General features: G+C 38.5%; 1 protein-coding gene across 2 annotated transcripts in view; it reads right to left on the minus strand.

Annotated features, from left to right (window-relative positions):
- Nucleotides 1-1,054: 1,054 nt before the first annotated feature.
- Nucleotides 1,055-18,957, minus strand: part of LOC140362874 (metabotropic glutamate receptor 4-like) — a 173,294-nt gene continuing 155,391 nt past the window's right edge. Inside the window, exons 5-12 of one of the 2 annotated variants that reach the window (XM_072449137.1) lie at nt 18,633-18,787; nt 18,136-18,276; nt 11,166-11,366; nt 7,296-7,432; nt 6,290-7,225; nt 4,821-5,067; nt 4,201-4,244; nt 1,055-2,750 (exon numbers count right to left, since the gene is read on the minus strand). In XM_072449137.1, coding sequence (XP_072305238.1) covers nt 4,207-4,244; nt 4,821-5,067; nt 6,290-7,225; nt 7,296-7,432; nt 11,166-11,366; nt 18,136-18,276; nt 18,633-18,787 — 1,855 coding nt within the window. In that variant the 3' untranslated portion in view covers nt 1,055-2,750; nt 4,201-4,206. The remainder of the gene's footprint in view (nt 2,751-4,200; nt 4,245-4,820; nt 5,068-6,289; nt 7,226-7,295; nt 7,433-11,165; nt 11,367-18,135; nt 18,277-18,632; nt 18,788-18,957) is intronic. The other variant, XM_072449136.1, reaches the window with a different exon arrangement.

Genomic DNA, 18,957 nt, shown 5'->3' on the forward strand with positions numbered 1-18,957 from the left:
ATGTACCACCGGAACATAACTGATGTGGCCCTGATCATGGCAGCACATGAGCAGGCCCTGAGCACAAGATCAATAGAGGCCCAGATCTACCACACCAGACAAGACCCAAGGTGTAGGCTGTGCAAAGGGACACAATCCCGCACATAACTGGAGGGTGTATGCGCTCCATGTATGGGGGCAGGGACATCACACGTGGAGCGCCATAACCAGGTGGCTGGCATAGTGTGCAGAAACATCTGTTCAGAGTACGGGCTGGAGACCCCAAGGACAAAGTGGGAAAACACAACCCGAAAGGTGGTGGAGAGTGACCGTGCCAAGGCCTTCTGGGCCTTCCAGATACAGAAGGTACACCGAATGATAATGGCGAACCAACCGGACATAGTGGTGGTCGACAAGGGGCAGGGGAAAGCCGTGGTGGTGGACACTGCAGTACCATGGCATGGTTTCTGTCATCACTACGGCTACTCCGTAATAAATACGACATGGGTCTGATTGGATTTTTTGATTGGCCAGAGAGAGCGGCATGATCTGCAGGTGAGGTGTGCACATTTTTCTGACTTTTCATCAATGTTCACTGGGTGAAAAATATGGGGGTTGGTCCCGAGAAGAAGAAAGAAAGAAAGAATTTATATATATATATATAAAAAATACATTTTAAATATCGTAAACTATACTCTCGCTTTCCCAGGTCATGGTGTGGGTCCCTGGTCACTGACGGGCACATTCGTTTTGAGTGAGCTCCCCCCACTTTGTGTTACTGGCCCTCCATACAATAATCATGTTTAATTTTGTATGTATATATATGCCTGCAAGAGTTGGGAAACGCATTAGTGAGCAAACGAGCGCTTAACATGGGGATGAAGATACTTTGCTTGTTTCCAATGATAATGGTATATTTTCCCAATACTAATTAGTATGTACGGGATGTGCATTTGTGGAAGAGTGCGTTAGTGAGTGTTTGGAAAAGGGGTTGCCATTCTCGCTTTGCCTTACAGAACTAATAGGCCTCTTGCCAGCTTGTGGCGCTCTGGCCTAAAAATTACGTCACACAATAGTACCAAAACAATCTTTTATTAGAAATATCTTGTATAAAAATGAACATGCTCTAAACATTTTCTTTATCTATAGATAATTCATAAATATCCAGGCACTGTAATTATTTTTAGCTTTCAGTAATTTAATAATTCAGTACATAAAGCAGACATGATCAATCCATTTAATAACATACATTAAACTGGCCATTTAATTTCAGTCATCACTTATATTTTCTATTTTATAACACAGACAAAGTGTTTTAGAAAAATAAAATGGGGCTATGGCAATAAAATAAAACAAATATCATATTTCACAAACACTAACAATCCCACAAACAATACTTTATCAAATGAAGAGGAAAAAACAACACTTGCTGTAACATCTCAGACTTCTGTCAAAACTGAGATACTCAAGAAATATATTTGAATTCTCCACAGTAATTTTCCTTCTAGGCATCCTGCTGCTCTCTCAAATTGGTCACATGACTTGATGGATTCTGGACATGCAACATACAGATTTTTGCATTGCTGAAGATAACAATAGAGACAAAGTCCAGCGTTACTGACAAATGTGATCGGCGACACCTTGAGAGATTGTACACCGAGAATGTACACTGAGACCAATGTGGTCGACTCTGAGCAAAACACTGGGAATGAATAAAGTTATGAAGCTTATGAGGCACAGCTGTGGTCCTTGTTTATTAAGCATGCTAAACATATGCATACTTTGAGCTTTGTTATATCATTTATTTGAACATCTAATAAATATATTTCAGTGATATGTGTCAGTCAGTATGCTGGGAATGGAATGTAGCTGTTTTTGGCAACTTGACTTTAGTGTGTATGCTGCATAATAAAGAAGGACCAATAAATATGAGATGTTTAAAGTATGAATTGTCAAGTTTTGTATGACTGTAGAAATATGAAGGGGTCTGTTTCCTTTAGTGGTCTTTTATTCGGCAGAAGGTGTAACCCAGAGAGGAAATATTCCGAATCAACATCTCCACTGGTGAATGACTACTGTGACAAATGTTGCATTCCATAGACGTTGACAATACAGCACAGTACACGTAACGCTCCCACAAGCATGCTTTGGGACTGTACACTAGGATTGCCAAGAGATGATGACATTGTCATCATCATCAGTTTTATGAACAAACTGAATAAAAACAGCAATGATCCACAGGTTTTGATTGTGTGGCTTTAACTTAACATACAGTAAGGCATGTACAGATTGGAGAGTACTGTAGCTTCCAGCTCCAAAAAAAATAATGACTATATTTTAATAGTTTTCTTTGTCAACTGCATTTGGCTCAAGCAAAAACAGAAGACGCTCCCCTTTTTGTTGATAAGTCATGTTTCAGCCTCATTGAGAACTGAAAGCGTGTGCTGTAAAACTTCAAAAAGAAAACATACTGTAGGCTCCAGGAAGTTTGCTTGGCTTGCACTCGAAAAGCTTACACATGTCTTCCAAGGGTGGCAAGAGAAAAATAAACTGTCCAGACTACATTATAAGCATCCAGTAATCTCTCATATTCGTATACATTTTGGCATTTGAAGTATTTTGTTGTGACGTCCTCTTTCCGCCCAATCAATTCTTGGAAATCCTCCAGTGTTTCCAGCACAGAAGATTCTTGATCTCTTGCCTCATTGTGGACTCTTGTTCTTAGATGGCATGGTTACTGTAGCTTATGTATGTCTGCTTGGACGCCAGAACTGTGGGATACAAGAAAAATAGTCAAAAAAAGCAATCATTTTACTAGCTGTAACAGTTGTGACATTGCGGCTCATTATATGAGCTGCAATTGTTGCTTGAGTACTCGTTAGTCTCAAAACAGGTCAGAGTATTTCATTTTATTACTTATTTATTTATTTTTTGTAGGCTGTATTTGAGACAGTATTCTGTGAAATGGCAGTAAAGAGCTGGAAGAATGTAATATAAATTGTTGGAGAAAATAATCGCTGTCACAATGCAGAAGCTGGCTCGGAGGCTGTCACTGGAAAGGGCTGAGTTTTACATATGTTTTTAAATTCACAGCATTGTTATAAGAATCAACATGTAGATTTGACCAGATAAAAAGAAATATGTATTATTTGTATTTTTTTTTACCAAGCAGATCCCAGTGGTTTTACAAAATGTAAGTAGACTCATTCGCCCCATGCATGGCCTGTTTAATGATCTGCATCAAGCAAAAGCATGCATCAGGTGTGTGGTAGTAACTTCTTAGTGCTCAGAGAGTATGTGATCCATCTTGGACATCAAGTTGTCATTAAACTGTGGTATTTGTTCCTCAAATATTGGCAGTGCGCAAAACGCATGGAAGCTGTCGTCTGGGTCCATACTGCTGGTCAGAGGTAGGCATATCTGTGTACTGGTGCAGCCATGCTCATATGCATAAACTGTTTTTCTTAATTCTTAAGTGCCAAGAAGGAGGTAAATTATTTCTGAATATAAAACTGTCTTCAGCCAGCATGCTTGGAGGGGAATTACATGACCAATCTGCCAATCTACCCACCACTGCCCTGGCTGATTGAATATGTCAGAAGGGATGAATCCAATCAGAAGACAGCTGAAAGCCAAAGTCAGGGCTGGGGATGTGTAATGGTGAATGCATCTGTGTATTTGTCAATGCCATAGTGCCTGGGTGAACAGGCCTTCATACCCACCATTTCATCCAGAGCTGCTTCACAGAGAGAAGCATTGATAAATGGACCTTATTTGAATATTTATGTGCTGTAAGGCCAAGATAAAGAATAGATGGTCCAGAAAGAATTTAAACTGGCAGCCCCATCTGTCTTTTCCTGTTCACTCTTGTTGTTGTTGTTGTTCCATTATCGCAATTTCTTTTCTTTTCTTTTTTTGACAACATAGAAACAAATTACAGGGGACACATGGCTATCGCCTGTCTTCTGCTCTCAGGCAGAGTGGTGCCAAACTGATTGACCACTTTACTGCACTGCACACTGATATTGTTTCTCAAAGTCAATGTCTGATGGTCAAGTAGGATTTGTGAGGCTGCGATTACTGCCTTCTCATATTAAGATTGGTACATTTTAGCCATGGATAGCCCAAATGCTGGTGAACTGAACAGGCAGGCAGAAGTGTTATGGTGAAAACTGGCAGACAAAACAAAAAGACAGAAGTGCATTATTTTAACAGGGTTACCTGAGTCTAAAGTCCCTCACAAGGCTCCCCTCCCTCAATACAGTCTGATGTGTAAGCACAAAGAGTAGTCGTTAGTCAACACTAGAATCAGCAAACTATAAAGGGGCTAACCTGGGATAACAAGCTTAAAGAGCTGTCGAGAGAAACATTTCAGAGCTACATGCCTTTTCAGAGTAAAAAATAGGTACTTTGAATAATGAACACAATGTTACTTAAATTCAAGTTTGCAAATATTCCCACAGGGACCACCTACTAATGGTTCACCTTGCAGTAAGTCCTATCACTACATTAACCAAAAAAGTGTACATTTAACAAGAACTGCAACTGCAACCTTATTGATAACACAAAAATAAAAACGTTGTATGAAATAAAATGGAAGTGAATATATGGATCTGGTAATTGGATTAAATACAGGCAGTACAGTGTATCCTGTTAAAAGCATGCACTGTAGAATATAAACTATTGTTGTGTTGTTTGCCGGGCTAATTGTAAAAAGTTAAATTATAAATACATTTGCAATATACGTTTAAATCCTTTAGTGCTGTCTACAATGTTAAACAGAACTATATTTACGTTTTAGTCCTTGTCTCGTTAGGGTCCTAGCAGAATACTGTACCAACCTTGTGTTTCCAGACTTTCACAGAGTTCTGACTTAGCCTCTCCGTTGGGCCGCAGACCACCTTTGGGGTTGAACTTGTTGGACATGGTCGCCGCAGTGACAACTGCCTTCAGGCTGCGCTTACGCTTGGGCACGTTCTGCTCTGGATGAACCAGAACCACATAGACTTTAGGCATGTAGAGCATCCCCAGTGACACAGATGCACTGAGGCTTACGGAGATGGTTAAAGTTGTAGTCTGGATGTACATCTATTAAAAAAGACAACAAAAAAACACAACAGAAATGTCAAAATATGCATACTGTATATTGCAATTTATCTATTTCTTCACCATGTTTTGTGGACACTAGCTCCCCATGGTACCATTGTGTGTATATTCTGGCCTGAGGGCTGACAAAATGAATGCACTGTGAAACCACAAACAGCTGTAACTCACAGCTGGGCAGCAGATCTAGTGCTACAGGCAATGAGTGTGGGGCAAATGTGTATATTACTGGGAGCAGCAATGATTTTCAACTTTTATTTACTTATTAATCTAAGCAAATGGTTTCAATAATAAAAAAAATCCCGAAATCATCACATTTTAAACTCTTAATTATGACTAAGAAAAAGTCGCTAAAGCCTGAGGTCATGTGAACTTGAAGAAAAGCCATAAAAGAGTGTGGTGCAAGCCCAGCTGGCAACATCTTTCTGCCTGAGGCGTGGTCTGACATTAAATTTGCAGACATCATAAATGACTGAGTCTTACATGGGAACATGGGGTTGTGATATAGTACTTGTATTATTTTTTAAACGTCACAAGTTATCGTTTAATGTCATACATTCTATTATATATACAGTAAGCTGTCTGACCATAAAGTGCATACATGCGTATTTATGTGTACATTGTATATTAATATAATAATAGTATAAATAGTAACTACTACTTGCTACTTGTTTTTAAAATTCCATATTTTAATGTCTATGAAATCATGCCTGCAGGCTGTACAGTGTCACTGATATACATTTATGCAATACAAATTTTCAAACAAAGGACCAATGCCGTGTCTGTAAGAGGGTGCCCATGTGAAGTGAGAGGGTAGTGTGTTCCTCTGCTCCAACACGAGTGCTACTTGCTGATGGAGGTAGTGTTGTAATCTCCTGAGAAGATTACACATGGCCTGGGGTGAATGGGGAACAATATTGCTCCCCCTCTGGAGTTAAGAGTGGAGTCACTCTGTGAGGAGAGCCAGGACCCTTGTCCTCTTCCATCAGCCCTGGTGACATGAATTTTCTCTGACACAGAGATATGATTGCCAATCTGCTCCATTGGAACAGAAAGGTACAAGGCCCAAGACAGAAAACTCAGCAAACCTGTACTAAATTCTTGAATCTGCTTTAGTTAAGGCATTTTTATTTTATTTTTTACGTTTAGCTTTCTTTTACTCAGTTGTCTAGTAAGAATTCTTAAAAAACCCAAAACAAATACACACCTTTTCTGCTGACTGTGAAGTTCCAAAGAAAATGGGGATGAAAGCGAGCCATACTATACATGTGGTGTACATGGTAAAACCGATGGGCTTGGCCTCGTTGAAGGTCTCTGGGACTCCCCTGGTTTTGATAGCATACACTGTGCAGGTGACCATCAGCAGCATGCTGTAACCCAGCAGACAGATCAGGGACAGGTCAGATATGTCACATTTAAGTACTCCGCGGGAGATCTCTGGGTTGGCTGTGCGTTGGTCCTCATAATCGATGATGGCTTGAGATGGGTCGACTCCAAACCAGATGCATACGCCCAGGAGTTGCACTGATATTAGGCTGAATGTGATGACTAACTGGGAGGCTGGGGAGATAAACCTAGGTGCACTAACTGACATTTTGCCCTGCTCAAAAATTCTGTAGATCCTGTTTGTCTTGGTCAGCAGGGCAGCATAGCTTATGCTCATCCCCAAGCCAAGAAAAATCCTCCGCAGAGAGCATATAAAGACATCAGGGGTGGAGATCATGAGGAATGTGGTAGCATAGCAAAGGAAGATGCCTGTTAGCAGAACATAACTCAGTTCCCGGCCCGACGCCTTTACAATAGGTGTGTCATTGTAGCGCACAAATGTGGCCACTACAAACAAGGTAGCCATGATGCCCAGCACTGCAATGAGCACAGGGATCACTGCCCATGGGGAGCTCCACTCCAGCTTGACAATGGGCATAGGTACACAGCCAGTGTGGTTTTCATTTGGCCTCAAATCAAAACGGCACATCTTGCATGTGTATGTGTCTGCTTGATACTGGTAGCCATCGCAGTTTTCACAGTGCCAGCAACACGGAATTCCCTTCACTATCTTCTTGCGCTGCCCTGGACGACAGGGTTGGCTGCAAATGGAGGAGGGAATGTCTTGTGTTCCGCCTGGCCACTGCATCTCATTGATCTGAAGGGAAAAACATTTTAGTTTCACAGACATTCACTTTGTTCAAAAACATATTTAAAAATATCCATACATCTAGATGCAGCTGATCAGTCCAGTGTCCAATAATCTTATACTCCATTGTTTCGTTTGCAATCTGGTATTGGTAGATTTCATAGCGACCAGGTGCATCTCCATTCACATTGAAGACAACAGGTGTACCAGCAATACCTGTAAATAAAATTGCATGGGAAATTGTTTATTGTTTTTATATTATGCCAGAATTACAATGAGGTTGAGTTTAGACAAGTGCAACTTTGAATTTACAGTTTAAAAGATGAACATGGGACAACCAAGCCCCTGCGTTTTCTCCTTTAATATCTTTATTAATCAAAGTGGATTAACATCCACTTTGAACTTAACAAAAACATCTCACAAACTTCCATGGCCTAGTTAATAGCGTATACCTTGACTTACTTGTTAGACTAGGTTTATTTATAATAAATATATCAAATTAGTCAAATTGGCTCTTTGAATGTCATTCAGTTTTTGCGTCTCTTGTTATGTTTCTTCATACAGTAGTTGTGATGTGCATTTATGGCGCTGTTCTTGATGCATTTTAAACAGATCAATTTCTAGTAGTTAATGTTTAGAAAGCTCCCCCCACGGCAATGAAATTAACCTTGGACACATTTTTCAAGTTATCCAAAGTACATTGGCAATCATGTCTAATGAAATGAGTTGCATGAAATCTCTGTGTTGAGATTCAATGTGCCCTGTTAGCACAGTAGGGCTTACATAACTACGTACTACTCTATTAGATATTGCTGTATTAACTGCTATTTATTTATTTAAGTTTAATCTCTAAAATGTGTACATTTTAGCCATCATTTTTGCTACCACAAAAATTGATATCAATAAAGTATCATCCCTAATGTTTTATTATCAACACACATAGCATGTCTTTAGGACTTTTTCATAATATATTAATATATTAACATATTAACACTGGTGCTCCCTGTGGGCAGTACCATGGAAAAGTACCGTAACACATCATCAACTCAAATGTAATACAATCCAGTTCTACCTTTCATGTACAACTCCTTACAAATATTACTCAAGAATTGCTTTGCATTGCATTATTCATTCATCACCACAGTGTTAAACTACAGTGGCCTCTCCTCTGCTTCCATTGGAAACTATTGCTTTATTTCCCCCAAATGAAAAGCGACCTGCTTACATAGTAATAAGCTCAAGGAACAGTGTGTGACATGTTTCTCAAGGAACAGGTAAACAATGTTTCAACTTTGAAGATTTGGCCTCAAGTAACACTGCTTAATGCTGTTCTCTTTCCCCTTTGTATGCATTCAGAATAAATGCTAAATGCTGAAAATGTGACATAATTGTCAAGTTCAATTACATCAAATTGAAATTTAAAGGTTGCTTTATATTTTTTTATTATCATTATTATTTATTATTATTATTAACTTAATATTTTCTTTATCTTACAACACAATTTTAAAATAGATATGCATGATGTAAGAAAACATTTGATATACAAGCTGAATTGTGAGTTATTTTTGCAATTACTATAATAATATAAAATATTTTTGTTCTATTCAAAATAAAAATAAATTAAGTAGGGTCTGAACAAAAGTCCAGATTATTTTTATTTTATTGCAACATGGACATTTTGATTACTTACATATATTTTTGCTACACAACAAACAAAACACACTACTTTCTCCAGTACAGCAGCTGTATCTCTTGCCCATCCAACCAGGGAGGGATATCTCTAACAGACCGATGTTTTCTCACTTGTGCTCTTGCTTCCGTGTTTTAGTATTCTGCAGCCCTGCCACATTCTGTTTCCCGGTTATACCCAAGTACATTGCCTTGCAGTTTTACTTCCTCCTACGTCCACTTATTTACGCCTTGCTGACTTCTTCACACCTGGAGATCCTACTCTGTAATCTTTGAAATAAATGCCTTGCCTATATATTTCCTTGTGATGAGCAGTTCCTGACTTGAATCTGTTTAATTGGCTGAATGCTCTGACCCTGGATTCCTCAGGTGTAATGTATAGTAATTACCTAAGGCAGATCTTTCTGCTGTTGCAAACACAGGACTACTGCTGATCTGGATATATCATATTTATTATTTATTTTCCCTGCTCTTCATCAATTTTACTCTCTTCTTGATGTCACAATGATTTATTCATTTATTTCAGGGACAGTGCATATTAATAAAAAAGATTAAAAAAATCTGTAAATATGCCAGAATTAGCCAAAAGCCTATTTTTCATCTGTAGTCCCATGACAGCTGTTACAGTCAGCCTAAAAACAGGGAATTAAAAAAATTAAATAAAGCAGTAATTTTACATAGAAGTTAGGAGCGCTAATTTCACCAAATAAAATTAATTCACCTCAAGTTGGTTTAAGTCAAAGAGTTTAACAACTTATTAAAAACAAAAAAAGACGCTATTTGGACTTTGCATGTGCAAAAGGCTGGAAATTTAAAAAATCTAAAATCCTGGCTATATTTTGCAGCTTTGACGCACAGATACCACTAAAGCCATTGAATTATCAAAATAATCTGGATAACTTCTGATGCCCCACTCCTCAACACCATTTTTACCAAATTTCGGCTTTTCCAAGCAAACGCCCTAGTAGGAGATTGTAAAGGTACGGACTTAGTGAACCACTGTTGACTATTGTAACGTCCCTTTGGGTTCCGTTGTGCAGTTAAAGACTTCATGCACTTTATAGTTTATCTTTACGAACAATTATCATTGGAAGTTGCTTTACAAATATTGAGCACAGAGTATGATGAAGCTCTGCGGGACCGATACGGCCTGATATATCCTTCTCGACTCATTGTCACCATCGAAGGAGATAAACACATCTACAACAACAGTGCTCTCCCCAGAATTGTTTTAAGGGATGGTAAATATGCCTCATATGGGGTTGCATTTTCCTCCAAGAATGGTTTAACGTACCTTCATTATTTTCAAAGGTACATGCACCCTAAACATACTATTACATGGTGTGTAGGCCTATTCAACATCAAGAAATTTGAATATTGGCCACGCAAAACTTAATGGAATCATGGAAATAATAAATAAACATAAAGACATAGTGATTTAAATATATTACCAGTGAGCACTGTATCATAATACACAATTGTATTAACAATTTTTGTATGTAATTAAAATTGGTACAGTTTTAGCTCATGGGTGAAGGCAGTATTATAATGCTGAAATAATTTAGACAAATCAACTCTTCTTGGCCTATTCATCCATTGGACACAGGCAGCCTCTTTTATGCGCAGGCTGTGCACGGTCCGCAGCAACGCGTGCTTGCCGCCGCGACACTTGCGCCGGGTTTTAGGGATGGTTATTTTCCCCCTACGGATGGTGGTCCATTTTGATTTATCATGTTAGGGATGGCAGGGGCGTCATCCCTGAATGTACGTAGCGAGACCCCTGAACAACGCAGTACATTAGTGTACATATTAGTGTATTTTGTTTTATTGTGCCATCTGAAGAGATCCTCTTAAGCATATCTCCAGAATTTGTGTTCCGTGGATTAAAAGTTGATTTATTGTAAAAATGGACAAAAAATAAAATAATTTGTTTTATGTCCAAAAATAGTTTATTGGCTGGACTTATTCATTTTTTGGTTTTGTAAATTTACGGTAGCATCTCTCCTGATAATTGATATCATTAACTTAATTTCAGAGGCAAATTATCATTAAATTGGTGGATTTTATATACATTTTTTTAATGCCTTCAAAGTTAAAAATAATAAATTAAAAAAGGTCATTTTTTTAATTTATTATTTTACCTATTACTACCTACCTACTATTTTACCTACCTACCCACTTGAAAAATGTTGGTAGGGTTACAGCAAACATACAATTAATTTGGGGCAGCCGAAGAAATAAGAAAAACAAAGCTATACACCTGTGAAGTTTACATCCCGAATGTACTTGAGCAGCAGTGTGCCATTGATGGTATCCATTTTGGAGCAGAGGCCAACTTTTCCTGGGCAGAGGTCTTTGTGCATGTTGTGCAGCGCGTACGCCATGGAATACACAGCGTCGATCACAAACTGAACCTTTCCTTCTTGTTCATAGGAAGAGTCTTTTCCGATTCGTTCATGGTCTGAAAGCAGAAACAAAATATTAGTCAACCTTTAGGTGGAGACTTTTAGTAGCTGCAGGATGCTTTCAAGTGAAATCTAGAAGGCCCATAGTTTAAAATGTCGAGTGAGTGTGCTTGGATTATGCATGTATGTTATGCAGATATTTTGACCTGGTTTATAATTGTTAAAAGTAATTACTAGGCCCATATTCACTAACTTCTTACATATTTTCGGTCAGCTCAAATAAACTACCGGTACTAGGATGTTTAAAAATATAGCCAAAAAATTGTCTGCACTGAACCAAAACAACTTTTGTTTTTGCTCAGATTGCTCAGAACTCAAAGACATTAAATATTTTCTATATTCACAAAAGGCCTATAGCGCTCAAATATTGTTGACAATCTATCCCACCTGCCCGGGTGTGGCATATCAAGATCCTGATGAGACAGCATGAATACCGCACAAGTGTGCCTTAGACAGACCACAATAATAGGCCACTTGGAAAGGTTTGGAAGAAAATGAGTTCTTTAATGTGCTGGACCTTACAACCCAATGAATTAGTCAGACAATAGTTCAATGCAAATAATAATACATCTTTGTATGCTTTTATTTAAATGTTCTTATGTGGAAGCATTAAACAATAACAGCTAATGAATGAAAACAAAACTGATTACACTATTGTGTCTTTTTGTTAACAAGGTCCAAATATGATGAATGCCTCTACTTCTTATGTTTTTTGCATCAATAGTATTAATCAAGTCTCCTTTCACAGACACTGGTATTATGAGCTTTCTGCCCACTCTTAATATAAAATCTGTGTTTATACAAGTTCATCAATGGTTGGATTGTGTTGAGACTTGAGAGTGTTGAGAGGTGGATTCACACTGGTCAGCTTAGTCCTGATCCTGGTCCTAGTCCTGGTCTAGGCACAGCTCGACTTTAGTTTCAGTTTGATCCTAATTTTGATATGGTATTTGCATAACATCAAAATTGGGACTAAACCCAGAAGTAAACCTGTTCTTCCGTTGACTAAACCAGGACTAGTACAGGACCAAACCAAGTTTGATCTTGACTGAGAATTGATTTGGATATGCTAAGTATAAACACTTTTCACTAGTTTTACTATTATAGTAATTATTAAAGTACCCTCAACACTGAGCTGCCACATCAGATAACACATGTATTAATAACAAACAGTGAGAGTGATGTGTTATGGGAGCTGAGGAAGACAAAGCTAGACAGGCTGAACCATTCCTGTGTAATATTGTAATTAGTCATGACAGGTGTATATTAATCATAGGTGGGCTCGGTCAGATGCGTTAGAAATGCGTTAATTGTTGATCTGAGTTTCAATTAGAAATCCATTGGTCAGTCTAGAGGAGAAAGGGTCAATATGGGGCTTAAGGATTACTTGAAATTGAATGGAAATCACAATTTAAATGGTTGCTATTAGCAAATAGCAAATGCTGCAATTAAGCAGGTAATGACCACATGTAGTTAATATACAGCCTTCTTTCTAATATGCTTTTGGACAGATCTTGAAATGGTATCCCTAATCTAACCATAAAATATTATACAATTTGTCAGAAAAGGCATTTTTGTTTTCCCAAATTGTTCCACCCTAGTCCAATAATGCAGCTTTTTGAACAGAGTTTGCCTTAGGGATGAGGTTGATATAAAGCCAGAAAGTTTTTCAATTCTTCAACTTAACTTGGAGTTTTTCATCATATTCTTTGAATTCAAAACAATAGAGAGATCAAACAGAAGATTTGAGATTTGACTGTGTGAAGAGATGACCGAGGTTTAAAAAGCATTTAAGACAGAATTACAGTAATTAGCTAAACATTTACTTTCTGATAATATTGTATTTCAAAAAGTACCTAATGCAACACCTTATATCATTACTACTCGGGACATCATTTTAGCCTGCAAATCTTAAATGCAATTACCGGTACTTAAAGGCGTAATGGATGATTTTTTGGCCCAAATCTGAGTCTCATTTCTTCATGGCGTGGACTGCTGATTAGTCCTGCCACGTATCAATCATAAAACGCACCTACCGCTCACCTGCAGCACGTTTCTCCGTGGCTAAGCGCATGGATCTATCATAGTATAGTTCCCTCAATGTACGGGACAAAATAAAGACTGAGAAAGACAGTTCGAGCTGGCTCAGAAGAGACGGAAATCTACGGGAGACGAGAGATGCGATGCGATCCGTCGCGCTAATAAACAAACGCACTTCTAGCTGCGAGGCTCTTGTGTACCGTATTTTCCGCACTATAAGGCGCACGTCAAAGTCTTTAACGTCCTCAAAAGCCGTCCGCGCGCTTAATAGTCCGGTGCGCATAATATATGGTTTATTTCTGGTTGTGCTTACTGACCGCGAAGATATTTTGTGTGGTACACGGTGTATAAAGAAGATTTGGGACATGAGACGCGACGCGCGAGTAGAGTTACAGTACTCCGGAACCGGAAATCCCAGCAAAATGTGTGCAAAGCATTCTGGAAATAGTAGTCTTCTGCTACACGCGGCGCACGCGAAACTTTGTCAAAACGTAAACAACATTTTCAGTCAGGCACAATGCAGACACCTACTGGTAAATGAAGGACCCCAAGAATTTTGTCCCACGATGGCTACTACCAAGAGACCATTGGATCTGTTATATTATCACAAGAAATGCGCTGAATTATCAGTCAACTGTGGTCAGAGGCCGGAAGACCGGAATCATCACTGAACTGCCGCGTGGATCCAAGCTTTATCGTCCGGTGTGCTTTATGTATGGACCAGTACACATGGTACACAGATAGCTGATGGTGCGCTTAATAATCCGGTGCGCCTTTTCGTGCGCAAAATACGGTAAGTCCGCACGGGAAGAGTGCACATGCACACTTCAGTTCTCAAATCGGCAAAAAATAGTTCATTACGCCTTTAAATGCACTGTTTTGGCTGCACCCACATTACTGCATGTTTTTATTGTAAGAGGTACCACTTTATAATAACTACACCTTAATTTGCCTTAACAAAGCCTGAACAAATTCATAATAATTTATGTTTCATTCATTCATAATGAACATGTAATTTTTTAAGAATGATTCGGGCTTAGTAACTAGTTGATTAACATTAAGTTAGGGTTAGGAATTAGAAATTAGGGTAAGAGTATATGCAGTACTAAGGCTGAATCATTCTGACTTGTTTGTTCATTATCAATTCAAACTTTGTTCATGCTTTATTAAGGCAGGAATTAGTGTAGTTATTGAGTGACTGTATAATGCATACGCAGTCACTATTAAGTTCTTGAAGATATTTACTTTTATAAAAACACGTTTTTCGGATCGTTTCACTGGTTGCATTTCTTGTTCGATTTTCATAATTCAAGGTTCTTTTTGTAGATATTTTTTTGTAATTATTATTGATACTTTTGGTATTCCTCGGCCTCGTAGTTTTTTCCGGATTTTTCCTATCTTTTAGAGTGCCGGCAGTTCATTAGTTGTTGTTGCGTTGCTTTTATTGGCGGTTGTCAGCAAACTGAAAAGGTGAATTTACCGCCACCTACTGTAGTTGTACGTCTTCTGTAATTGTACCTCTTCTGTGGTTGTATGTCTTCCAGAGAATGCAGTTTGTATTTCTACTTTGTAGTTCTATTACGTGTAGCGTATGTAGTGTTTTCGTCATTCAATGATCAAGGTAATTGTACAGGATATGGCCATCCAGTCTCTATTTTTCGCTCTTTCCCTTTCTTCCTCTCTCTCATCCTCTCTCATCCTCTCTCTCTCCCACTCTCTCTCTCTCCCGCTCTCTATTTTTCTCTCTTTCTCTTTCCTGTGTTTTTCCTTTTTTTCCCCTTTTTAACGGTATAGTGTAAAACACACAACTACAGTAGGTGGAGGTAAATGCACCTTTTCAGTTGTCTGCCGATCGCCATTAAAAGCACCACATATGGCCATGCATTACTCTGCGAGTGACTGCGTTATTCAAAATGTTACCAAATTGGATCTGGAACATTTGGGTTTTCTGCACCTTATTTATTGTTTCAATTATATTACTACTCCTATCAATATCAGTCATGCTCAATAAACTACATTTTATTCATGAATGAAGTCTTCGTGCTTTGTTAAGGGAAATTAAGTTGTATTTATTATAAACTGCTTCCCCTTTTTTCATATTATTTTGATGAAAACACATTATATTAAAATATTCCATTGCAAAATGTTTCATCAATCATCTCTGCTCATTCAGATTACATCTTTTTGGTATCTTAAGCGCACACCTGAGCTATATGATCATGCTACAAAGTCTGTTCTGTGTGGCAGTTGCTCAGAAAAAAACTAAGTGGTAAACAAGGGAATCCTTCATGTTTGTATTATTGTTATCTAGTGGATTTGGTGTTTACTTGAAGAAGGCCGTTCAGGCTCCATGATAAAGCTTTGACTGTGCAGGCTGTGTAGTTTGCCAGCTGGCTACAGGCAAAAGTAAAGATGGCAAAGATAGTCACGCTGCGGCTGTCAGAGGCTTTTTATCGCTCCTACCTGTCTCATCCCTACATACATTCACTTCATCCACTGTCTCATTGCATTTTTCACCAGTTGACGATGACAGCCTTGCAATGTTGACTTTGGAAGTTCAGATCCCATCTACTGCCTCCCTGTGCATTGGCTTGCTCCACCACAAGTACCTTCTTTAACATGTTCGGCAAGACCTATTTTCTCAGAGATGCTTTATGCCAGTCACTGTTGGCTTCATTATTTTGTAATTTCTTCAACAGACACATTCTGATTCTGTTGTTGCTTGGAGGTGTGCTAAATCTGCTACTTATCACTAAAGTTGTCATATTTGTTTATCAAAATAAGGATTATAGTATTGAGTAGGTGTAACGATGCATCGTACCAGTGTCTCGATCTGTCTTGATTTCTGTCAAAATTTAGAGATGCGTGCTGAAAAACAGCATTTGAGTTTTGAAGCAGTTATGTTGACAAACTATGGTAGATTCAAACCAATGGAATTCTGCTATAAAATGTGTGTTGCCGTGCTACCCAGGCCAGTAGCCACAGTGGTCACATGTGGTTAAGTTGGCAGCACATATGTCAGGCTCCACTTGCAGCTGGCCGCAGTGACGTGAGTTCAAATCCCAGCTTGGACAATTTACTGCGCGTCGTCCCTTCTCTCTCATCCCCATTTCACACTAAACTTTCCTGTCTAATAAAGCCTACTGGCCAAAACATTTTGTTTCCATGGAAATGGAAACTGTTATATTTAAAATTGACATTGCTCTCTTAGCCTGTGAGGGCTTAACAAAGTGAAGAGCTCCAAAAAGCAGGACAAAGGGGACAAAAGGGAAACAGAACCAAGAAGTCAGGTTGTTTCTATCCATTATGTCTCGGGACTGTCGGATAAACAGCAAAGAAAGTTTAGGCACAAACTCCCTGTTTATTTTAAACCAGGCAACACTTTAAGACAAAAAACTGGTTCACCCTAAGGACTAGATCAAAAACAAAACAATGTAGTTTGTTCTATCCAATGCAGTAATGAAAATTGTAAAGAGTGGTACATTGGAGAGACTAAACAGCCTTTGTATAAGAGGCTTTATCAACACAGAAGAAATGCAAGTTCAGGACCACAGAGAGTTGTGCATCTTCATCATAAAGCAGTAGTAGTAGAGTAGGATAAATATCTGAGTTCCCAGACTCGATTCGCAGATTGAGTCGAAACATTTTGTTTTTCTAAAAAGTCCAGATGACCACAACTGAATCTTTTTCTACAATTGCCATAGAGGCAATTGCCCTATTTTGCGAATGAATCCCATTGATATCCATTTTATTATATATTGTACTCTAGCCAAATAATGTGTATTTTCATTCAATCGAGCTAGTAGAGAGTTATATAGGTATGGTAATTTTGATTGACAGTGAATAAAGAATTCACAATCGTGATCAAATTATGGTTAAGTTTCTTTCTCACCATCATCATGAAAATTCATTTTGACATCATAAAATGGCTAGGTATTGTAGCATATGGTTGTAAAGGGGAGTGTACTGCAGCTGTTCACTGTGCACATTAGCAGTGAAGTGAAATGACCTGTTGTTTCGGGTGACAATAGAGATGCAGCTACTTGGAAAACCTTGGCCTTTAGGGCAGCTGCTACAAGAGGAGTGGGAAGCAGACAGAATTTCAATTGTACATCTGCACCCAGTGTGTTGTTTACCTAGTGAAACAAGTGACTGTGGCGTTCCTGAAGGGAAGCTGATGCATAGTTACTCCCATATCCTAACTGTCATACCTACAAAGCAGTACTTTTTTAACAGGTACTGTAAAGTTGTTAAACTACTATTCTCCAAGGTATTGAAATAACAACCCGGATTGTTGTTTTTAGAGTTGGTTCTTGTCTTTTCCGTAATGGACTAGTTTTATTCTGTTTAAGTGCCCTGCTGGACAACCGCCTGCCTGTAAATCCACCGATTATAATGACCTGAGAGCTGCTTTCTAATGGCTTACCATTGATTCGCATTTGGCGCATGCGCTTCCTCTTTACAGTTTTATGATTTCAATACCCACTTCAAATTGAACCAGCCCACCCTACCCCTAATGAAGGCTTTCTTTTCCGCGCAAAGAAAACAATGGCTTCAAGTTCCTTTACCCATCATGATTATGCTTGATTGAGAAAAGTGTGACTGGTATTCCTAAATGACAAATACATCAACTTAACTATGCCCAGTACACATACACCAATCAATCAATCAATCAATATACAGATTTTTGTATTGAATGAGAGAAGCCCTTTAAACCACACTCACTTGTGCATTTCTTGATTCCTGATCCCTTCTTCACAGCGTGTCGACTTAGCTTGCACTGGAAGTTGTTCTCCCAAAACTCAGCGAACCAGATATTTCGTCGATTGTTTTCAAGTGTGCGACTGGTGAAATATCTGTCAAAACCTGCATAAAATAACAAATCTCATACCACATTTAAACATATTGGATGGTTGGTTATTATTGTAATAAGTATACTGGACACTAGGCAAAGTTATGTGTTCCCTGTGAGCTTTTAAAGGTAATTGAGTAACATTATATTGGCTAACGACGTCCAAACACAGTAGGCTCCACAAAAGCTCTCAATATTTCTTTTACTTTTACATTTCAAACAGCTACAGCCATATTTATAAGGTTACAAAAGCATGTAATGACAATTACAGTTCTATTTTACAGTGTATAGCACATATATAATTTAATTTTAATCACACTCTATGCTATTGTGATTATTGTGCTGCTTTGTTAATTTTATGTAATGATACCTTTGATGGACTGGCGCTTGGGCAGGATGGTAACAGCGCCTTCTGCCATTTCCTCTTGGTTCAGGATGGGGGCAATTTTGGAACCCCAGCTGTCTGAACCAACCCAGATGAAATGACCCGTCTGATTGGCCTTCTTTGCAGCTTGCAGGAGTCGCCTTGAGATAAAAGACAGAAATCTGTATCTACATGTGCACACTGAGCTCTAAAGTTTACCAAGGGGACAGTACATTTTGGAATTATTATTTCATATAAATACATACATTTCGTGCATAAAGGTTCTGAGCAACTGATTTAATGAGCCACATATCAACAAATATACATGCAT

Source organism: Eucyclogobius newberryi, unplaced genomic scaffold, assembly GCF_026437365.1.
Source record: "Eucyclogobius newberryi isolate DKJ021-1_F unplaced genomic scaffold, fEucNew1.0.hap1 SCAF_17, whole genome shotgun sequence".
Classification (NCBI taxonomy): Eukaryota; Metazoa; Chordata; class Actinopteri; order Gobiiformes; family Gobiidae; genus Eucyclogobius; species Eucyclogobius newberryi.